Source organism: Triticum aestivum, chromosome 7B (assembly GCF_018294505.1).
Source record: "Triticum aestivum cultivar Chinese Spring chromosome 7B, IWGSC CS RefSeq v2.1, whole genome shotgun sequence".
In the NCBI taxonomy this organism is placed as follows: Eukaryota; Viridiplantae; Streptophyta; class Magnoliopsida; order Poales; family Poaceae; genus Triticum; species Triticum aestivum.
Window position 1 is genome coordinate 381,847,730 of NC_057813.1, and position 24,137 is coordinate 381,871,866.

At 47.2% G+C, this 24,137-nt stretch overlaps 1 protein-coding gene and 1 long non-coding RNA gene across 4 annotated transcripts; one reads left to right on the plus strand and one right to left on the minus strand.

Moving 5' to 3' along the window:
• The first annotated feature begins 481 nt into the window (after positions 1–481).
• LOC123156595 (lipid droplet phospholipase 1) lies at positions 482–11,495 on the plus strand. Of its 2 annotated transcripts, XM_044574746.1 has the most exons (11): positions 482–883; positions 972–1,025; positions 6,329–6,396; positions 7,098–7,168; positions 7,324–7,539; positions 8,783–8,946; positions 9,092–9,147; positions 9,252–9,304; positions 9,434–9,551; positions 10,895–10,992; positions 11,079–11,495. In XM_044574746.1, the coding sequence occupies exons 1-11, from the start codon at positions 735–737 to the stop codon at positions 11,145–11,147; spliced, it is 1,116 nt and encodes a 371-aa protein (XP_044430681.1). In that variant the 5' UTR covers positions 482–734; the 3' UTR covers positions 11,148–11,495. The 2 variants fall into 2 exon arrangements, with proteins under 2 accessions (XP_044430681.1, XP_044430682.1); XM_044574747.1 differs by lacking the exon at positions 972–1,025 and having other exon boundaries at positions 488–883.
• Positions 2,305–5,008, minus strand: LOC123156596 (uncharacterized). 2 transcript variants are annotated; one of them, XR_006478239.1, is made up of 4 exons: positions 4,758–5,008; positions 4,515–4,687; positions 4,070–4,154; positions 2,305–2,438 (listed from the first exon to the last, which is right to left on the minus strand). It is a non-coding gene; the product is annotated as an uncharacterized lncRNA (long non-coding RNA). The 2 variants fall into 2 exon arrangements; XR_006478238.1 differs by having other exon boundaries at positions 4,515–4,673; positions 4,758–4,969.
• Positions 11,496–24,137: the final 12,642 nt, after the last annotated feature.

The following is a 24,137-nucleotide window of genomic DNA, read 5'->3' on the forward strand; positions in this document are numbered from 1 at the left end:
CTTGAGCGCCCAAGGCTCCAGGCCCGCCCCGCCATCGAAAGCGAATCCCTGCTGCCCGGCGCGAAGCGCCGCCTCCTCAATCAGCCGCTCCGCCATGCCCCGCGGCGTGCACGACGAAGTCTCCCACAGTGCATCCAACGCCCACCACACTCGTCATCGGAGAAGACCCACCCTCGACTCCCTCATCCCCCGAATCCGCGCCCTCACCCTCCAAAGCTCAGAAGCGGTTCCTCACCGCCGCCAACTCCACCTCCTACGCGAACACATGACAGTAGCCCTCATAGTTTGCTTCCGGTTTGTGGGTAAACAAACGACCGGATTGGTCTGCGCATCGATGTGTAATGGTGTTGGATGACAAACTGCGTCCGGACAGCACTACCTGCCGGTGATTCGGTGATTTGAGGGATGCCCTGACGTGACCCTACCCACCGTAGTCTACGTAGTCGACATGCCGGATGCCCTCCGGGATCATGTGCCGACATCCATGGTGGATCGGAGGATGCTAGCGAGCGCGAGACCTGACAGGCACGTCGGTAAAATGGGCAGAGCTCACGGGCACGGGGATCCACAACCTCCACGCACTCCCCCCCTCTCTTCCTCGTTCGCGGGCTGGGCCCCACTTCCCCTCCACGCGGTACGCGGACACACGACGCTTCCGTCGCAACCCCCACACCTTTCCGTCCCGCCGGCCCATCGCTCGCCGCCTCCCTGCGCACCCAGCCGTGGAGACCGCCATGATGGCGGGCGCCTCAGGTTCAGTCGAAGAGGAGGGAGGACTAAGGGCGGAGGAGTCCCCGTCCGGCGGCGTCGACGTCTGGAGCGACGCCGTCTCCTCCCACGCCCCGGAACACCTCCTCGTCATGGTCCACGGCATCCTCGGCAGGTGCGTGCGCCGTCCCCCCGCGCCCGCGTGTGTTTTGGGCCTAGTGTCGGCTCACGAATCTGATCCAACATCTCCTACTCATAGCTAGGCTACAAATCTGTTTCGCCCGGCAGCGGAATGGACCAGTGGCAGAATGGAATCCGTAAGTAATGCGGGACATTGCTTGTGCCATCGGGCATGCTAGAGTGGGTAAACATGGGATTTGGCGGAGTCAGTTGCGGCTCAACCACTACTTACTGCAAAACAAGAACTACTGTACTAGTTACTGCGATTTGTCAAACTGGATGGTCAAGCGTGTGGTGGTGGTTTTTGAGTTGTATTGTTCAGTGCTTTTCGGTCAAATCAGAGAGTATGATACAGCATGTTCGGTAGAGTTTGTTTCAAGCACCTGATGATCTGTTTGGAATAGGACGGCGCCAAATTATCTTTTATCCTGTAGGATTTTATGGACAACATGGTTTGTTACTGAAAGAAGAAGCTCTGTGCTCAATGATCTGACAATAGAAAAGATCAGTATCCGCCCATTCGGCTCAGTCAATCACCCGCTGTTTGTTCATTACTAGTGGTTGGGGCCCGCCAATGGCGGGCCTCCTGAGTGCGTACTTGTGGCACACTTGCCTTGCTGAAGCACCTCATTGCACCTTTAGGGTGTCCATATTCACATGAGTTCATACACATTTATTGTCAAGTAACATGGAACAGTTTTTGGTATAAATCATAAAAATCTTACGGTCCTGGTGGTGTTAGTTGCTCCAAGCACAGTGCACATCTAAAATGCAGTACTTAACTAAAATAAGAAAATTGACAATATGAAGTCCCATAGCAGTATGTACATATGTAGCTGTATTAGAAATTTAGAATCAAGATAAAATCAGCTAATTTATTTACAAATAGCAAAAGACCAGAAAGTCCTGGCTCGCTCAACCATGTTACATCACACATTTCCCTCTGCTACTCCATACAGCAATATGATACTGACATTGCCAGTATTAAATCAGACACATCCATTACTACAGATTAAATTTCACTTCTACAGTGACCATCTCCATAATATCTAACCAGACATCGTCTCAGATTGTCTACCAACTTGATTCACTTTTCATGCCACCATCGCGGACCATACAAACATACATACATCAAACATCAATGCCATTATGTCAATGTGTTCATCTTAACCAATGTTCACTATGGTTCATGTGCCCCAATGAACTAACGATTGTTAGCGTAAGTTTTCTTTACCAGTAAAAAAGAACCACAAACACTTGGCAAAGCACCGCAATGTTTCAGCACAAGAGATCCTTAGATACCAGAACCAAGCAACACAATCAATCCTAGTGTCCAAGAGAACTGCAAAGCAATCTTGCGCAATATAGGCAGCAAAATTTGCATTAGATAAATAGGAACCTAATCTCTAGAAGGCACCGACATGCACCCATGTAAGTGCCAGCTTCTGTAACTACTAATAATAGTGCTTCGTGCAAATGGCTTAGAGCGGCATGAACATTTCCTGTATCATCTTCCAACATAGCCACATTTATGTTGGTAGCAGCTGAACCTGGATGTGAAATCCCACAATAAGTAGATAAATCACACAGTTGACATATGTTCAAGAAGAAGATATACCTCTAGGTATACAAGTCAACCAAAACAGATAACAAAAATGAGCAAGTGGATGATGTATGAAAGAAGGTTATTATCAAACAAACATGCTCTTATATATACAAATCAAGTATGGTATCAAAGACATCTAGTTTGAAATGTAAGTAACACGCTAGTACTATGCTTGTTTCTATCCTATTCCCAATCACACCTCCTATCTCTCTGGTGCCATGTTTGGCTTTCAACATATGTTAAAGGTTAAAGGTTAGCATGAGATTAGTGACACGAGCCCTTGAATGATGCAAATAACATAACAACAAATTCAAACTTGTCATTTCACCCGCTTGTCAGTCATATTTGTCAAAGCTAGAACAAGGGAACAACTTCACATAAGCTTCGAAGTATGCTACTCTAGACGATATGACAAGCCTAGTGTACATTTTGTGCCCAAGAAAATTCTTCATCATTCCTATAGGAGCCAAAAGGTGTGATTAGGCATCTATTTTTGCCTTGTGTTGCAGGCCTAGTTATCTCGGTCTTCCAGCTTTACGGATATTACAAGATGAGATCGACTATAGTTTGGCAGTAGGCACCATGCACCACATGTACCTAAACCATTTGTACATATTCACCACATCGTATATATACATATTAGAGCCAAATCAATAACCACACATACGGCAAAGGAGACATCTATGAGCATCTATCAAATTGACAAGACACCAATCAACACTTAAAACCTCAACATATAACAACAACAACGTCAACCACAGATAGAATTCACCCACCAAATCTTCATCATAAAAATAAAGACTGTAATTACTATGAAGCTCTAATATCAAACTGTAAGAATGACAACCAAGACACAGATGGTATTCGATTCCTCACAGTTATAGGGAAACTGCACAGGAGAAATCAAAAAGCATGAACCTTACCGGTGCTATCGTAGTAGTCATTGAGAGCTCAATGGTACATGGACTCATCCAATCTGAACCAGTTGGTGACATACTCGTATAGAATTGCATGCACTGCAGCAACCAAAAGAATCTCTATCTAGCTTTTGTGCGTAGAGGACAAATGCTTAGTTCTTTACTCTGCCAATATAAATACTATCAGCAAGGCAAAGAATTCAAACTAAACTATTTAAGAAGAATGAGCAGGCAACACACCAAAACTGAACTATGTAAGAAGAATTCGAACAAAACTATGTAAGAATAGAACATCGATAGTGAAATTTTATTAAGATCAACCAAGCCTTTATATGAAGCATGCATTCTGATTTACTCTTGGAGAATCCTAATGATTTACATTATTTCCTTTGTATCACAATAAAAAATGAATTCGACAAAGAGTAAAACAACTACCTAGACTTTGTCAGATTACTTATGAAGTATCAAGACGACAAAAGAATGTCAAGAACAGATGCAAATAAACAGAAATGGTGTATTTTCTTCACATGCCAAGTCACAGGGATACTAACACATGCCCCAAACTTTGGTGCTTATGACTCAGTAGTTAGTAAATAGTGACCCATCCGAAGATGGATAATTTAATGTAGAAGCACTATTACTGGTTTAGAATGTGCACCTTTTGACAAGTTCATGCATTATTGCATGAGCTTTAAGGTCCATCAATCAAACAGATCCCAAGCATAGGAGAATTGAAAGAACTCCTAGAAAAAATGGAAAGAACAAAGGACATGTGTCATGGCTTCTCTATTTGAATCCCAATTAGCATAATAAGGAGACAAGGAAAAGCATATTCTAAACTATGTGATATATCATGCATGTAAATATTTGAATCCCATCTATGGAACTAAAAAAATGAAATGAAATCATCCAACAATTTTAGATGTGTGCAACAGATTAACTATACTATCCATCTTCTTTTCCTTGTATATCTTGATTTGCTCTAAAATCTAGCATCATATACCAGTTAGCCTTTACTTATTTGTCAAGGACTCGATATACATGCCTATTCCTTTCAAACTTCATATTATACCATGATAAAGAAAGGAGAAGAGAAAATGAACCTGGTGATCCACATAGGCTATCCCCTTTCCGATTAACTCAATTGCCTGCTCGTATAAAGCTTGAACATAAATCGCTTGTATATGTGACTTTGAAGGGCTCCCATCCCATTCATTGGACTAACTCCTCAATGTGGTTTATATATTTCTTCTTTTCAGCTTCTGCCGTTGTGTCACTAAACTTGTTGTTCAGATAGAATGAGATTGCAAAAGAACTAATACAGAAAGAATTCTATGTAAGCATACCAATTTAGATGACCTGCTTAGCCTTGCAATCCAAAATCCGGCCTGAGCTGCAGCAAAAACAACACCAATTATCCTGAAATAAGGCATCATCACTGAAATTATAATATCTTAAATGGAGAATCTTGGAGATATACTGTAAAACATTTTTTTTGCTGGTATAGAGTTTAACCTGCAAAGGGAATCTGAATATCTGATCATATGCCACTTTGAACTTTGGTACTTCATCGTATAATATTTATAATAAATTGTACACTCAGCAGGAAAAATAACACTCCATAGCAGCCCTGGATTCTATGAAGACAAATCCTGGTCACTTTAGTTGCTGGTGTAAGAATCTTACGGGTACCCAAAACCACTCCATAGCAACCATAGATTTATGGAAACAATCGTTGGTGTAAGAAATCTTGTGGACTGGACACACAAACCCTAGCTACGAAATTATGAAGGAATCAGAAAGAGCTCAGAGGGAAGGGCGGAGAAAACAACTGGTGGCGGCGTCATGGCCATGGTTGGGCCGAGCCACTTTCCTTGTTGCCATCTGTTGTTCCCGTGGAGAAGAGACGAGGCGGAGGCAGCAACCGAGATCAACAAGGAAGAGATGGCGCGATGGAGACCCATTAGAGGACGAGTGCGAGCGGCAAAGGGAGGGGAGGTGGGAAGGGGCGCACCAGATCGGCCATCTTGGTGATCCCCTCGAGGCGGCAGACGTTCTTGATGTGGAGGCGGTGGAAGGAGATGCGCCCCATGACGTGGGTCGGGGTGGGTCGACGAGGTGGCGGATCTTGTCGCAGTAGACGTCGATGGTCGAGGGAAGAGGGATGAATGCACGAACTGCTCGAGCTCCTCATCCGTCTCTCCAGCGCCGCGTACGAAGGTACGAGGACGACGACGGCGTGCAGACGGCCTAACTCGGGGAAGGAGCGGGTCTGAACAGGGGCCCTTCCTCCGGTGGGCAACGACGGAGCAGCAGGTACGGGGGCGGCGGCGGCAGCGGCGGCGGCGCTAAACCTAGCTCGGAGGCGAGACGAGAGGAAGAGTCGCTGCCCAATCCCCTTAGTGACGTGTACGATGTCATTTTTCCCCTTTTGTTATTCTTCTCAACGAAAGCCCAGCACGAGCCCCACAGAAAACGAGCAGGTCGCGACTCGCTCGTCTCCTTGTGCCGACGTGGACATCGCGAGAAGGCGTCCTTGATGCACAGCTGAATGGTTTTAATGTTAGGCCCACACCCCTTGAAGTTACCGTTATCACTTATTGGAATTGCTTTAACCCTTGGAACAGCCAAGCAAAAGCTACTCCCTCTGTAAAGAAATAAAAGATCGTTAACGATCTTTTATTTCTTCAGAGGGAGTACTAGTAGGTTATAAATAAGATTGTTTGCATGCTCTGTTGAGACGAGGTCCAGTTCTTAGTTACAGCTGATCGTTGATCTTTTCATTTCCCAAAAATGGCTTCTAGATGTGCTTCTTTACAAGTGCTTGCCAAGTGTGTGTTTTCATTTCTGAACTGATAACCCCTTCTGCTCAAATCTTCTCTTGTTGATCAGTTTGTTTATCTTTGCCTTTGAGCAGTACCAATGACTGGCAATACGCAGCCAACGAATTTGTAAAGCAGCTTCCTGATGATGTAATTGTGCATTGTAAGTTACTGGATTTTGTGCTTTAAACAACTACATTTGCTAATTTGCCTAATTTTCATGCTTTTATTTTTTTAATCATCCATGCCATTGTTTTGTTCTATAAATTAATTTGATAATTATCAATGAAATGTATGTCTGTTTGACAAAAAGTAAATAAGAAACCATTGGTCTGTTCATTATTTCTTTCACATACCTAAAACTTAAGTGAAACCCCCTCTTTTATATCGATGAGTATATCTCTATTTTTTCTTGACATGTCACTGTCACAACAATGTTTAGTCATAGATCTGTCAGAGTTGTTCCCTTCTGAACTATGGATAAGGATATTAGGATACTCACCCAGAAATGGTTTAACATAATGTCAGTTGGTAAGCTGTGTGGCGCGTGCACATGTGTGTATCTGGATATTAATTAGTAGTCAATCGCAGGGATGTTCTTGACAAGGCTGCATTAAAAATGTATATTTCAAACTAAATATATCGCAATAAACATGATATATTTTTTATGGGAGAACTAACACCATGGTCTAGATAGAACTAATATTTTGGCATGTTTCAACTATAAAGTTGTACCTGATGTACCATGATTGAAATGCAAACTTGGAACCCTTTCTGAATTTGTAACTTCGAGGGAAACATGGGTAGTCTATAAGTTTAGTCATCGAGATTTTGTTATTTAGACTTGTTTGTTCAACTTTGCAGGCAGTGAGAAAAACATGAATACATTGACTCTAGACGGTGTCGACGTTATGGGAGAACGCTTAGCAGATGAGGTAATTGCCATATGCAACAGATGATTTGTACCTGGCTAAATATATAGAGGCTAGCTGATTCACCATACTGATTTTTTCTATTGAAAGGTTTCTGCAATTCAAAACACCATACTGATTTTTCTATTGAAACGTGCTATTGTTCTCTTCTTACTCAGGTTCTTGATGTAATTAGTCGAAAGCCAGAGCTCACCAAAATTTCTTTTCTTGCACACTCCGTTGGAGGCTTAGTAGCAAGATATGCAATTGCAAAACTTTATAGACATCCAAATAGCACGTTCGACAGCAAAGCTGAAGGAACCGTATGCGGGTTGGAAGCGGTGAACTTTATAACCGTAGCAACGCCTCACCTTGGTTCTCGAGGAAACAAGCAGGTACTTTGTTGACTGTTTTCCCCTTATCCACCTTGACTTTCATGTGTTCAAATTTGTTTATTTGAAACAACGCGGATGATACCTGTTTTGGAACTAATACATAGCTATTTGCTCATTTATGTTCCAGTATTCTTATGTCAAAGCTTATTTGTTTCTGCATGCCTCGTACAGTCGTATACTCCACCCTTTGCAGTTCGCTAGTCCCTCTCATTCTTTGAGTCTAATTTTGACCACTGATTTAATTTAACCAACAAAAAATGAGATATGTGCCACAAGCAGTATATCATTGAATTCACATTCGAAAGAAGTTTCCAACGGTATACTTTTTGTGGTAATTTACTCATGTTTTGTTAGTTAAATCCATGGCCAAAGTTATACTCAAACCAAAACAGAGTATTAAAGTTTTGGATACATATAAGAGATGCTTGAGTGCTAGATATTTACAGTTTGTTTTCATTTGCTTCAATGCATTTGATGCACATTAAATGGCCCCACAAGGGATGCCTAATCTTCCAAGGTTTTGGAGGGAAAAAAAGAGAGAAGGGATTTAAACCTTTTCTTATAAGAAACTTACAAAACTGTTGCAATGCCTCTGAGCACTTGCCCCTCTAAGATCTAAAAATACTCCTCTCAAGACTATCTTGAGTACTTCTCACAATAAATTGTTATCCTACACAGTTTTGTTTTCGTTGGCTTAAAAGTGTTTGATATACATAGAAGGGCCAATATTATGAGCCTGCACAGTTTTGTTTTCATTGGCTGTGATACACATATAAGGGTCCCACAGGGACTGCCAATATCTTCCAGAATTATGGAGGAAGAAAGCGATGTGTTTCTGTTACAAGAAAGTTACAAACTGTTGTCATGCCTCTTGGCTCTTGCCTTCAGGAGATCTACAATAAAATCCTGCAGAACTTCATTTTGAAACAGCCTCATGGATGAAACCTGCACTCAGGCAATTGCTGACACTTGACAGATGGAAATCACACTTTTTTACTTGTTTCACTGAATCATTTTGCTGACTTATATATCTATGATCTTGGAACAGTTTAATGGTTTAACACACCATTTTGTACAGTTGATTCGTGCTGACTTATGAATCTAGTGATATTATCAGACTCTAAACATACATTGCTTGTTTGCTTTTCTGCTCCAGATTATATGCATTCTTTCCTTCCATGAGCTATCGGTAGAGAAACCCTATATATTCTTTGTTTGATGTGGCGTTCTTCACTGCTATTAGGTTCCACTCCTCTTTGGATTCATTACGATTGAGAAGGTTGCTTCTCGTGTCATCCATTGGATATTTAGGAGAACTGGGAGACATCTTTTTCTTACTGATAGTGCTGAGGGAGAACCGCCACTGTTGCAGCGTATGGTTGAAGATTATGGCGATCTTTACTTTATGTAAGGTTTATGTTGCCCTTTGGTTTCTTTTGGACCGCTTCCAATTATGTCTATTTCTCTTGCAAGTTGCAAGTAATGTTTTGTTAATTCTGGCTTGTATGGTATGTGATAACTATACTAATTCTGGGTAACTAAACTTTTTTAGATCTGCTTTGCGAGCATTTAAGCGACGAGTGGCATATGCTAATGCTGATTGCGACCGTATCCTAATTATTTGATATCTTTTTATGTAGTACTCACATTGTTCTTTTTCATCTAGGCTTTTTAGCTTTTACTTGTCAATTCTTTAAATTCATGACATTCAGACATTGTTGGCTGGAGAACATCATCTATTAGAAGAAACACCGAGCTGCCTAAGGTATTTTTTTATTGATTCTGATTGTTCATGCCTTCTTTTCTGGACCATTTATCTGAGAAGGACAACATGATTTTCTCATATCACAATTCTTATGTAAAAATATTCCTTCTGTTTCATCATGATTTGCAGTGGGAGGAATCTGTATGTGAGAAGTATCCCCACATTGTACATGAGGAATACTCTGAAGAAATCAGCGATGAGAAGTGTCAAGATTTGGCAGCAGACTGCGATTTTGACTTACTGGAAGGTTAGATTGATTGTTGCATCAAAAAGTCTGTTTCTCTTCCTTTTTTTGAATCTTTCACCAGTCTTAAGTCGGTGCTATCTCCCATTGATGCTTCATACTGAGTCATTGTTCTAGCATGCTTATGTAGATAATATTTGTAATGCTACATAGTTGATAATGAATCCAACATTTCCTAAATCAATTACACCTGTTTAATCATAAAAAAAATGTTATTTTTACCAAGAACAATTTAGTGTGCCATTTTGGTCTTATGACTGGGCACTTGTTAATTTTGAATGGATCATTAACTGTGCAATGTTACGGAGTTATGCTGCTTCAATCCTGCTGTCATACGATTAGGATATTCTACATATTATGCTGAATAAGTAGACTAAATGATTTGCAAGAATATGCGTAACACATCAAAATCTCGCACCTTTGACAGCAGAGAGCAGTTATGTGTATGGAACATAAGATAATTTTCAGACTTTGAAGTTTCAGACTTGAGCAACGCCTAAGATAATTTGACAACTAGGAGATGGTAGTCTATTTGTTTTGTGTATGGAACAGTTAACATAGCAAAGTCCACTAAAATTGTATCTGTTGAGGATTGTTTATAGACTTGTGAGGGCCACATAGGTATCATATGATAGATTTGCATTTGTTAGCACCTCTCCTGGACAGTTTAGTTTCAAATCGGTTCCTTTGTGGAGATTACCTGCACTGCCAGTTCTTAGTTGACTAATTCATGTGATGCCGTACGACTTTAGTAGTTTTGATCTTTTCCTGTGAGATATCGCAATATAACATCTTCAAAGTAGCCTGGATAGTGATATTCAAATTCCTATAATATTTGAGCCGACCCAATGCCGTGTCCTTTTCTTAGGTATGTGTCCGTAAACCTGGTTTGTTGACTCTATAATGTGGAAGTTAAGACTTGGAAGGTTAGCCACAACTAATTGGCAAGCAAGTTATTTGTTCACAGTTCATTGTTGGTATTCAACAGTCAACATTCAACTTGATGACTGCAATCTTGGTGGGGCACTAGATAGATGTCATTTTGTCTTATGTTTCTCACAATGCTACCGCAAACAGTAGTTATTGACTTCTTCTGTATGGTAAGCAGTAGCATTGTTGGAAAATAGACAAAGTAGCATCATTAGTCATTGCCCATATAGTTCTGTGTGAATTCAATATTTGATCTATTTTTTAAGACTGGGACCTTTTGATGATATCTGAACATTGAAGTACATTTGATCTATGTTTGAATCCGCACCAATATTTTGTCCTGAAAGATTGTGAAAATACTTACCTTAAACTGACACCATCTTGTTTTCATTTCCCGTTATGCTATCATCATGTAGAAAAAATGGTGACAGGGCTGAGACGCGTTTCATGGGAAAAGGTAGATGTTAGCTTCCACACGAGCATGCGGAGTTTCGCAGCGCACAGCATTATCCAGGTGCCTTGCCGGCCTTCACCGACCCTTGCATTATGGGAAAAAAAAATTCATGACCAAGTCATCCCTTATTTTTGCTGTCATCGCAGGTCAAGTATGCGTTTATGAACGAAGGAGCGGACGTCATACAGCACATAATAGACCATTTCCAGCTCTGAGAATTTCCTTGGCAATGCCACTAGCAATGCAACCTGAAGCTGCAGACTGCAGAGGCTGTCCTACCTCTACTTGCACACATTAGTTCCAGACTCAAGACGAAAACCGCAGTCAGCCCACAGCCACAGGGGAGGCCCGGTAGTATCAAGTTAGTTCCAGATTGTTAATTTATTGCTTAACGGTGTGTAACAGTGCGTTGTAGTGACTGTATATAAGAGTAAGTGGCACGAATTGCTCCGGTGCCGTCCGTTGCAAAGAAAGATCACGTCGGAACAGAGAAAACAACATCATCCTTGTTGTACATGTATCGCTATTATGTGCCCTTAATACCAATCTCACATGTGACGCTATTTTCCGCCCTGTAGCACATGTACATTCCTGTTACCCGGTGGTACTGCTACAAATCTGCCGGTTGATTTGTTACAAAATTAAGCCGCCTAGCCAGCCCGTAGGATCACAACAAAAGGAATCGTCGTCTTCCTCTGTTCTACCATCCACCAAGCGCATCATCCAGTATCTGTGCACGTCAGCGACCTCGCAGCATCGGAGCTGCTGGCGACCGCTGCATCGCAGCACCGGCAGCCATCCGGGTGCTGCTCAAATGGCAACGCTGAGCACGGCAAGAAAGCTTCAGCGCAGAGCCATCCGGGTGCTGCTCAAATGGCAACGCTGGGCGTGGCAAGAAAGCTTCAGCGCAGCAGCTTCCATGGTAGAAATGTGCGGCGCTCCATTGCAACCCCCGATGAGCTTTAACGACCTCGTGGCGTTTCATTGCAGTTCCGGCGTGCTTCAATGCAGCTTCGGTGCGCTTCGTTGCAGCTCCGGCGGAGCTTCAACGACTCACACAACGCTCCATTGCAGTCAGTGGCGGAGCTACACAGAAACTACTGGAGGGCCAAACGTAAATGATAAAGATCTGGGGGGGGCGAAAGGCTAATTTTCCTCTCATCTAGGTCCTTCAAAAAAAAAATCTTCAGACTTTTCTCCAAGGTTGGGGGGCAGGGCCCCACCTGGCCTCAACATAGCTCAGCCGCTGATTGCAGCCTCAACACTTCATTGCAGCACCAGCACCGCAAGCGGAGCACGTTGCGTAGGACGCTAGCAACACCACGAGTGCATCACGCTGGACGCCGCTTTGTAGCACCACGAGCGTTGCTGCCCAAGCGAGATCCACGGCCAGCCGGCGCTACAAGGCCGGCTGCAACTTGTCCTCCACTGCCGGTCCAGACCTCTCGCTCGTCAGTCGTGCAGGTACCATCCATGCCTACGGTGATCGCCACGCCCGACAAGTGTTTGGTGAAATGTCCTTGTTAAATTTTTTGCCCCTTCTTTGAAGCAATGGATCAGACATGGAGTACATATACGAGCATTATGTTGAGTTGTTCAACGACTCGTTCGACGAGGAGGACTATGCGTATGAAACGACGATGATGCAGAGGGTCCTTGCAGACGCGGAGCATGTGGAAGAGCATGTTCTCAGTTTCATGAGATCGATCAAGCATCATCGAGTGCTCAATTGGAACAGTGCACTGCCCCTGATGCCCTATTTGCAGACTATTTTTTGCTGACGCTTTTCGGATGCGCAAAAATGTCTTCGGTAACCTCTGCAATGGCACACGGTCCTACAATGACTGCTTCATCTTGGAGAAGGATGCCGCAGGAAGGATTGAATTCTTTGGTTACCAAATGTGCACCACTACATTGTGGATGCTTGCATGTGGCACGACCGCAAATTCGTGGGATGAATACCATCAGATGTTCCAGATCACATGCGGAGATGCCATAGTCATATTTGCTATTGTCGTGGTCGAGGTGTTTGGACCTTAGTACTTGAGAGAACCAACTGTCGCAGACCAAGAGGCTCTTGGCAGTCTGAAGCAAGAGAGTGGTCAGGTTTGCTCGGATATCTTGATTTCATGCACTGGAGACGGAATAACTATCCAAAAGCTCTACGAAGGCAATATCAAGACCATGAAGTCCATCATCATTCTTGTAGTAGTTGTATCATAGGACCTATCGGTTTGACACATTTTTTCCGGCCTGTCCATGTCTTACAATGATATCAGTGCTGCATCTATCTCCATTATTTGCTAGTCTGTCTGAAGGCAAGCTCCTCCTTGCAACTATATTGTCAATGGTCATGAATACAAGATGGGACACTATCTGGTTGACAGTATCTATCCTGCGTGGGCTACATTTTTCATGACCATATCTGAGCTAGTTGGTCAGAAAAGATCTCACTTTGCCCAAAGACAAGAAGAAGCTAGAAAAGATGTGAAGAGGGCATTTGAAGTGCTCGAGACCCGTTTTGCCTTTGTTCGTTGACTTGCTAAACATTGGGTCCGAATAACTTGTGGGAGGTGATGACATATTGTGTGATCATGCACAATATGATCGTGGAGGATAAGGGTGAAGATGTTGTCACAGCTCTTGAATCTAAGAGCATGAGTGATCCTATCAAACATTCAGATCAGAATCCCGCTATGTTTGATAAGTTTCTTCAAATGCATCAACAAATTCGTCATCGAGCAACTCATAAACATCTCAAGGAATTTCTGATTGAGGATGTTTAGACGGTTAAAGGGGACAACTACTCTCTTCGTTTCTAAATATAAGTCTTTCTAGAGATTTCAACAAGTGACTACATACGAAGCAAAACGAGTGAATCTACATTGTAAAATATGTCTACATACATCCGTACGTTGTAATCCATTTGAAATGTCTAAAAAGACTTATATTTAGGAACGGAAGGAGTAGAATATATGCTCTAGTTTAATTCAAGTTTGAACTAGGTTAATTTAAAAACATTGTTGGGTTGTAATTTTTAAATTAGAACTACTGTTGTATTTGAACATTTTCAATCATCTACGATTTGATATGTTTTTATTTTCAGTTTGTGAACTTGAAGACGAAAGTTTTAGGGTTGGATGGCTGGCTGATTTGAGGGTTAGAGATGCCCATACACCGAATAGTAAGAAATTTAAATTGTTCAGCTAGAGGATGTTGTGCGCTTGTAGTCTTGTGACTGACCTACCAAAACGGTGAAAACGACATATTTACGAACTTACGTGGCCGCCGAAATGTGCCGCAGGCAGCGGTGCATCGCCGTGTGTGTGCGACGCCGAAGTCCGTGCAGTGCATGAGGAACGCAGCAGCTTTGGAGGAACAGGGGGAAGCCAGCGGCAGAAAGGAAAGCTGCTTGCTTTCGTACGTACACACACGGCTCGGCTTGGCTACCTTTTTGGTTGGTTCACGTCGGGCGTCGGCAGTCGGCACGGCAAGGCAAGCACATCTTCCCCTGCTTTCCTGGACGGAAACAAGACGAGGCAGGGCAGGGGCAGGCAGTCGGTACGCCGCGCGCCTACAAGACCATGCTCTTTTCTTTCTTTTCTGACTTTACATCCCTCCGGTATGGAACACGACGAACCAAGTCGGGCCGTGCGCATCGGAAATGATATTACCACCGAACCCATCTTGTTCAACATGGCGCCGAGACGATGGAAGTGGAGCCCAGGCGGTCGGTGCGCACGACTCTCGAGACACGCCGCCGCTGCACGGACGTCGCGTACGTGTTGACATCGCCGGCCTGCCTCTGCCTGCCTGGGTGTCGCGTGTGTACGTACGTGCGCGCGGCACGGCCGGTGGCGTGGTGGGGCGCATGGTCAAGTCAAGCGGGACAAACACCTGTCTGCCTCCGTTTCTTCACCGTTGACGATCGGCTCGTTGCCGGTGCGGCGGCACTTGTCAACTCGCTGGCTTCCATTTCATGCTACGCTAACCTGACATCACTCATTTGCTTACCGGACGTACACGCGGATACGAACAGATATATACAGATACTGATTCATCGTATGGACGCGTTCCGGGACTTGAAATTTCGCTGATGGGAACTGTACCCGTCGCCCGTGTACGTACTGGTCAGGACTCAGGAGCAAGCAACACCAACATTGTGTCTAGCTTGGCCGCCAAGCTGGCCTCTTGGCACTAGACAGATTAATGCGGTTCTCGGCCCGGGAGGATTGCGAATGGTCCACGTATAAATTTGATCCGGTAAATCGTTGTCATCGGTCGCCTACCGGTCCCTTCTGCCTCTGCAGCAATCTTGGCCTCAGCTTGTTATACTTCTGACTGATGGCGATGCGGCCATCCACATATATATGGAAAATTCTTCTTCGTGCTTCTTTTTACGATAGCACCTGTCTTATTCATATTATATCGATCAAAGTACAAGTCATGTAAAAATCGACATGATAAAATTGAAAAAATAGCATATGCCATCTTTGAGCTTGACACCAACGCCCATCACATACCTCCGGCATCACTACATTAGTCATCGAAAATAATAATGACAGATCACTTCCTCACCCGAGCTCGACATGGCTCCATCGCTGATATGCAGCTTTGCGGACCTCCAACATGGCTCACCAAAAGTGAAGCCATTGCTATTGAATGAAGCAGACCGGGCAACACTCGGGACACAACATCGAACTCCAGATCTGACACCCTTCCACGACTAAGACGACGAAGGAGGAAACCACGCCCGCCATCTATCAACCACGAACCCAACACATGTTCCGTCTTCCAGATATCGCCGATGCAAACCACAATCTGCATCCACTCTTGAACTACTTCCCAAGATCCACGCCGATGTTGGAGCAGATGTCGTCGCAACGGCGGAGCCGGAGGACACATGTCCACCACATGGATGCCGCCGCCGTCACACCATCATTGCTTGAATAGACTGGTTTTCAAAACCATCCACAACCATACCATAGGGCCGATCTCCTTGTCGGGGAAGGATATGAAGAATCTTTACTCAGCGCCACCATCGCCGCCAAAGTCAAGACGATGAACAACCTAAAAAGAAGCTACTTCAGCCTAAAACTATCCACACACATGTGGAGGGGCGTTCCCGGAGGACAGTGGCGGAGGAACTCATTTTGGGAGAGACGCTGGCGAGGTCATCCTTTTTCTTCGAGAGGAAGAAAGAACGTGTGAATTCTTCTTCATGCTTGATTGTGCCTCTGAGGGAGTCCTGGACTAGGGGGTGTCCGGATAGCCGAACTATCATTATCGGCCGGACTCCAAGACTATGAAGATACAAGATTGAAGACTTCGTCCCGTGTCCGGATGGGACTTTCCTTGGCGTGGAAGGCAAGCTTGGCGATACGGATATGTAGATCTCCTACCATTGTAACCGACTCTGTGTAATCCTAGCCCTCTCCGGTGTCTATATAAACCAGAGGGTTTTAGTCCATAGGACAGAACAACAATCATACCATAGGCTAGCTTCTAGGGTTTAGCCTCCTTGATCTCGTGGTAGATCCACTTTTGTACTACCCATATCATCAATATCAATCAAGCAGGAGTAGGGTTTTACCTCCATCGAGAGGGCCCGAACCTGGGTAAAAACATCGTGTCCCTCGTCTCCTGTTACCATCCGCCTAGACGCACAGTTCGGGACCCCCTACCCGAGATCCGCCGGTTTTGACACCGACATTGGTGCTTTCATTGAGAGTTCCTCTATGTCGTCACCGATAGGCCCGATGGCTCCTTCGATCATCAACAACAACGACGCGGTCCAGGGTGAGACTTTTCTCCCCGGATAGATCTTCGTATTCGGCGGCTTTGCACTGCGGGCCAATTCGCTTGGCCATCTGGAGCAGATCGAAAGCTACGCCCCTGGCCGTCAGGTCAGATTTGGAAGTCTGAACTTCACAGCTGACATCCGCGGAGACTTGATCTTCGATGGATTCGAGCCACAGCCGAGCGCGCCGCACTGTCACGATGGTCATGATCTAGCTCTACTGCCGGACAGTGCCCTGGAGGCCGCACACGAGTCCGCTCCGACCCTCAATTCGGAGCCGGCTGTGCAGATCAAGGACGGGTGGCTAGACACCACCTCGGGGGCTGCAACCTCTAAGGCGATGGAGCCGAATACTGACCTTGTCCCTTGTGAAGCTCGTGACTCCGAGGTGCCGGACTCCTCGCCCGGACTCCGAACCTCCCGCGCCCCCTCCAATCGAATCCGATTGGGTGCCGATCATGGAGTTCACCGCTGCGGACATCTTTCAACACTCACCTTTTGGCGACATCCTGAATTCTCTAAAATATCTCTCATTATCAGGAGAGCCCTGGCCGGACTGCGGTCAGGACGATTGAGATGCGGACGACGAAGAAATTCAAAGCCCACCCACCACCCACTTAGTAGCCACTGTCGACGATCTAACCGACATGCTAGATTTCGACTTCGAAGACATCGACGGTATGGACGACGATGCCGGGGACGACCTAGAACCAGCGCCTACTAGGCACTGGAAATCCACCTCGTCATATGACATATACATGGTGGATATCCCAAAGGATGGGAATGGCGAGGGAACAGCGGAGGAAGACCCCTCCAAGAAACAGCCCAAGCTCCGGCGTCAGCGGCGCCGCTCTAAATCCCGCCAAAGCAAGAATGGAGATTCCGGCACCGGAGATAATAATACCCCAGACAGTGCCGAAGACAACCCCCTCCAGCAAGATTCAGCACAGGAGGACGGAGAAGCCAGCCCTCATGAGAGAGCGGCAGACGAAGAGGTAGAGGATGATAATTACATGCCTCCCTCTGGAGATGAGGCAAGCCTCGACGACAACGAATTCGTCGTGCATGAGGATCCCGTCGAACAAGAGCATTTTAAACGCAGGCTTATGGCCACGGCAAACAGTCTCAAGAAAAAGCAGCAACAACTTAGAGCTGATCAAGATTTGCTAGCCGACAGATGGACTGAAGTCCTTGCAGCCGAAGAGCATGAACTCGAACGCCCCTCCAAAAGCTACCCCAAACGCAAGCTGCTCCCTCGATTAGAGGAGGAGGCATATAAACCTGCAGCACCAGCGCACAATACGGCTGACCGACCACCTCGTGGCCGCGACAGAGAGGCCTCTAGGCCCTCCACTAGAACCGTACCCCGGCATCGCTCGAAAAGCACAAAGCCACAGGGGAACGCTCCGGACTTGCGAGATATATTGGAGGATAAGGCAAGACAATCAAGATCGATCTACGGATCGCGTGGGCGCGCCATGATACGCGACGACAGCCGTCGCGCTGGACACAGCAAGTCCGGCCGGGCCGAACACAGTAGACAAAGCTCGTTTGAGCTACGTCGTGATATAGCCCAATACAGAGGCGCCGCACACCCACTATGCTTCACAGCTGAAGTAATGGATCATCAAACCCCTGAAGGGTTTAAACCCGTGAATATTGAATCCTATGATGGCACAACAGACCCCGCGGTTTGGATCGAAGACTATCTCCTTCATATCCACATGGCCCGCGGTGATGATCTTCACGCCATCAAATACCTCCCACTCAAGCTTAAAGGACCAGTTCGGCATTGGCTTAACAGCTTGCCAGCAGAATCAATTGGGTGTTGGGAGGACCTGGAAGCCGCATTCCTTGATAACTTCCAGGGCACGTATGTGCAACCACCAGACGCTGACGACCTAAGCCATATAATTCAGCAGCCAGACGAATCGGCCAGATAATTCTGGACACGGTTCTTAACTAAGAAAAATCAAATCGTTGACTGTCCGGATGCGGAGGCCCTCGCGGCCTTCAAACATAACATCCGCGACGAGTGGCTTGCCCGACACCTAGGACAGGAAAAGCCGAAATCCATGGCAGCCCTCACATCACTCATGACCCGCTTCTGCGCGGGAGAGGACAGCTGGCTAGCCCGCAGCAACAACCTCAGCAAAAATTCTGGCAGTCCGGATACCAAGGACCGCAACGGCAGGTCGCGTCACAATAAGAACAAACGCCGCATTAACAACGACAATAATGAGGATACGACAGTCAATGCCGGATTCAGAGGCTCCAAACCCGGTCAGCAGAAAAAGCCATTCAAAAGAACTACTTCGGGTCCGTCCAATTTGGACCGAATACTCGATCGCTCGTGCCAGATACACGGCACCCCCGAAAAGCCAGCTAACCACACCAACAGGGATTGTTGGGTATTCAAGCAGGCAGGCAAGCTAATTGCCGAGAACAATGACAAGGGGCTGCATAGCGATGACGAGGAAGAGACCCGACCGCCGAACAATAGAGGTCAGAAGGGTTTCCCCCCACAAGTGCAGACGGTGAACATGATATACGCAACCCACATACCCAAGAGGGAGCGGAAGCGTGCACTCAGGGACGTATACGCGATGGAGCCAGTCGCCCCGAAGTTCAACCCATGGTCCTCCTGCCCGATCACTTTTGATCGAAGGGACCACCCCACCAGCATCCGCCACGGTGGATTCGCCGCATTGGTTTTAGACCCAATCATCAATGGATTTCACCTCACCAGAGTCCTGATGGACGGCGGCAGCAGCCTGAACCTACTTTATCAGGACACAATGCGCAAAATGGGCATAGACCCCTCAAGGATTAAACCCACAAAGACGACCTTCAAAGGCGTCATACCAGGTGTAGAGGCCAATTGTACAGGCTCAGTTACACTGGAAGTGGTCTTCGGATCCCCGGATAACTTCTGAAGCGAGGAGTTAATCTTCGACATAGTCCCGTTCCGCAGCGGCTATCATGCTCTGCTCGGATGGACCGCATTTGTAAAGTTCAATGCGATTCCGCACTACGCATACCTCAAGCTCAAGATGCCAGGCCCTCGAGGAGTCATCACGGTCAACGGAAACACTGAACGCTCTCTCTGAACGGAGGAACATACAGCGGCTCTCGCGGCAGAAGTACAGTGTAGCCTCTTAAGGCAATTCTCGAGTCTGGTCGTTAAGCGACCGGACACGGCTAAACGCGCCCGGAGTAACCTACAACAAGACCACCTGGCACGTTCCGAGCACGCATAGCAATGCGGCCCCAACCCCAGCCCTTGCAAAATTGCAAGACTGGTCCTTCGCGTACATAATCATGCTCTGGAGATACCATGGGCATAGGGGAAGGGGCACGACCACGACAGGCCCAGAATGCGGCTTAACCACACCAGGAGCTCCCAAGTGTGTCATTCTTTTTTTTTCCTTTTCCTTTTTTTTTCTTACCCACAGGACTCCGTTCACCAGAGGCCCTATCCGGCAGTAGACCTGCCGAACTCACGATGCAACAGCCAGGGAAGGAGAAAGGCTACGATGAGTATCCAGGTGGTCTCCATTACGAGCATTAAATCTGTTTTATACACCATTCCGCAGCCTATCCCTGGAGGGGGACATGTTTAATAGTCCCATCCCCTGCTTACTGCACTATTTGTATCGTTCTGCATTCATGGTAGTATTTCTTGAATAAACAATGCATCGCCTTTTTGCTTATAATTTCATTCCTTTCTTATACATATGTTCATTTATGACATGTTGCATCCGTACACTTTGGTACGGCTAAATACACCAGGGGCTTAAGTTCCCCACATTATGGTGTGATAAGTCCGAACACTTTCACAAGTGCGGCACCCCGAACTTATAGCATTATATGCATCGACTCTGAATCATGTCTTGAGTCAATAGTTGGGTTTGCCCGGCTCCCATGTTTTGGTACCTTACGTTCCGTTGTATCGGCTAAGGTAGCGCTGGGAGAACCACTGCGATTGCGCCCCAGTTGAGCTGGGCGAGCGCCTCAGTGGAGAAAGCTAAAACTGACCGTCATGATGAGGCGAGAGCCGGTCGCTGTTCGAGAGGTTTTTTTCCGAGTCCCTAAAGACTTATGCCGTTTAGAGCGAGGAACCGGCTTTGTCCGGCCCAGACGTGGATAGCGCCCCGAATTCGGCCTTCCGAACACTAGGGGCTTCGCCGAAATTTAAAATTATAGAATTCTATGGCTAAGTGAGAGTGTTCAAGCATTATAAGTCTGGTTGCCTCGTTCGTTGTGTTGAGCGCCTCCCTAGATGGACCCAAAAATTGGAACAACAGTGCTCAAATTTATCCCGAACACCCCAGCACTCGTGGCATGGGGGATAAAGCCGACGACTTGCCATCTCTCAGATTTGATAAACGGCCGCACATAAGGTAATATTTTAAATTAACAAGCATTGCTTAGCGCACATGAACAAAGTTTTCAGCGAACGGGATAACAAAATGCGAGTCTACTCAAATATTACATCTTTGGAGCACTCACCCGCAATAATGCGGGCACCCTTCATGACACCCTTATAGTACATCTCGGGCGTGCGATACTCCTTGCCCGGCGGTGGCGCGTCCGTCACAAGCTTCTCAGCGTCCATCTTGCCCCAGTGCACCTTAGCGCGGGCAAGGGCCCGACAGGCACCTTCAATGCAGGCGGAGTGCTTGATGACTTCAACCCATGGACAAGCATCCACCAGCCGCCGCACGAGGCCGAAGTAGCTCCCAGGCATGGCCTCTTTGGGCCACAGTCAAACTATGAGGCCCTTCATGGCCTGTTCGGCCACCTTGTGGAGCTCGACCAGCTGCTTCAGCTGGTCGCTAAGGGGCACTGGATGTCCGGCCTCAACATACTAAGACCAGAAGACCTTCTCCGTCGAGCTCCCCTCCTCGGCCCTATAGAAAGCGGCAGCATCGGACACGCTGTGGGGCAGATCTGCGAACGCTCCTGGAGAGCTCAGAATTCGGGTAAGTAATAGGTAATTCACGTTCACATGCTTGCTTTGCATGAAAAATGCCTTACCCGCCGCTATTTTCTTTAACGCCTCGATTTCCTGGAGGGGCTTGTGGGCTTCGGCTTTAGCGGCCTTGGCACTCTCAAGAGCTGATGCAAGCTCGGACTCTCGAGCCTTCGAGTCACGCTCCAAACTCTCATGTTTTTCCACGAGAGCCTGGAGCTCTTGCTGTACCTCCGCCACCCGCGCCTCCTGCTTCTCTCGCCCAGCATGCTCCGTGGCCACATTACGTTCGGCCGTGGACACCGCCTCCTTCAGGGTCGCCACCTCGTTCGTGGCCCCTGAAGTACCCACGTTATCCTTGTCATTCCTCTTGCAACCAAATCCTTTTCTGTAAGGTACAACTTTAATAAGGTGTTACTCACCTTCCTTGTCCTCGAGCTGCTTCTTGGCACGGCCAAGCTTGTTCTTGGACCGCTCGAGGCTTTGCTTCAAAGCATTGACCTCCGCAGTCATTGCGGCAGAGGTTAGCAGCGCAGCCTGCAAACCCATATTGACATATTTTTTAAGACTCCTGCGTATATCTTTTTAGATCCTCAGTCCGGCTTTTCTTTCCGAACACCGAACCGAGCATCAGGGGCTACTGTCTATGCGGTACTATTTTACATATATTAAAATGCTTACCTCGAAGCCTGTTAGAAGGCTGCTGCAGGCCTCGGTCAGCCCGCTTTTGGCGAGCTGAACCTTCTGAATCACCGCACTCATGACAGTGCGGTGTTCCTCTTCGATGGAAGCGCCGTCGAGCGCCTCCAGCAAGTTATCCGGCGCCTCCGGTTGGACGGAGGCCGCTGGCGTCACAGTCTTGCCCTTCTTACAAAGGGGTCGCCCACCGGACTCCAGAACCATTGCAGGTTCCGGTGCGGAGTCTGGTACGAAGTCCGGGAGGTTGCCCTGTGGCACCTCCGGGGCCTCCCCCTCCGGGTGGGTCCCTCTATGGGATCCCACCTCAGCGTCGTCGGCGTCACAGGGGGTGGAGGCGGCCGAAAGTGAGGTACTATCCACATCCGACGTACCTAAGGACCCGCTCGACGAAGCGGGAAGATCGTCCTTGGGCGGACTGAAGGGTTGTATGCGGCATTAGAAAGACGCCGTGTGGCGAAAAGAAAAATTATGAAGTTATTCAGGAGTCCGGATACTCACGATCTCGCCAGGGGCTTGGCCCTTGAGGGCCACTCCTCGTCGCCGTCGCCGACGTTGGCGGAACAGTCCGGGGGAAGGGTCTTTTCCTTCTTGGACCCTTCGGCCTCCCTCGCTGGGGAGGCCTTCCTCTTCTTCTCTCCCCTTGCTGGGGGAGAGGCCTCTTTCTTCTCCTCCTCGTCCTCGTGGGAGGAGTCCGCCTCGGAGTCATCGGACGATGAGTCTGATGCCACCTGACGCCGGGAACTCCTTTGGGTTCCCGTGGCCTTCGTCTTGGCCTTCTTCTCCGGCACTACGTAAAGTGCCGAGACCAGCAGCCCTGTCAAACGGGCATCCGCTGGGTCTTCTGGAAGGGGAGCCGGACAGTTAACCTGTCCGGACGTCGCCTGCCAAGCCTGTTAAAGGTATTGGGAGTTTAGATCCCGCATAAAGTCAAAACATGAAAAGCAAGTGTCCCATAAAGGATAACATGGCTTACCTCGCCAGCCGGACGCTGCGAGCTGAATCCGCGATCTTCGGTAGCGGATGCGGGAGCTTCGGCACCCTTGAACAGCACCCTCCAGGCATCTTCGTACGTAGTGTCGAAGAGCCCGCTCAAGGTCCGGTGCTGTGCCGGATCAAACTCCCACAAATTGAAGTCCCGTTGCTGGCATGGGAGAATCCGGCGGATGAGCATGACCTGGATTACATTGACAAGCTTAAGCTTCTTGTTCACCAGGGTTTGGAGACAAGATTGAAGTCCGGTCAGCTCTTCTGAACTACCCCACAGTAGTCCCTTCTCCTTCCAGGAAGTGAGCCACATGGGGACGCCAGATCTGAATTCGGGGGCCGCTGCCCATTTAGGGTCATGCGGCTCGGTGATGTAGAACCACCCCGATTGCCACCCTTTGATGGTTTCCACGAAGGCGCCCTCGAGCCAAGTGACGTTGGGCATCTTGCCTAGCATGACGCCTCCGCACTCCGCTTGGCTGCCCTTCACAATCTTCGGCTTGACGTTGAAGGTCTTGAGCCACAAGCCGAAGTGGGGCTGGATGCAGAGGAAAGCCTCACACACGACGATAAACGCCGAGATATTGAGGATGAAATTTGGGGCCAGATCATGGAAATCCAGGCCGTAGTAGAACATGAGCCCCCAGACAAAGGGGTGGAGTGGAAAGCCCAGTCTGCGGAGGAAATGGGGAAGGAATACCACCCTCTCATGGGGCTCGTGGGTAGGGATGAGCTGCCCCTCGTCGG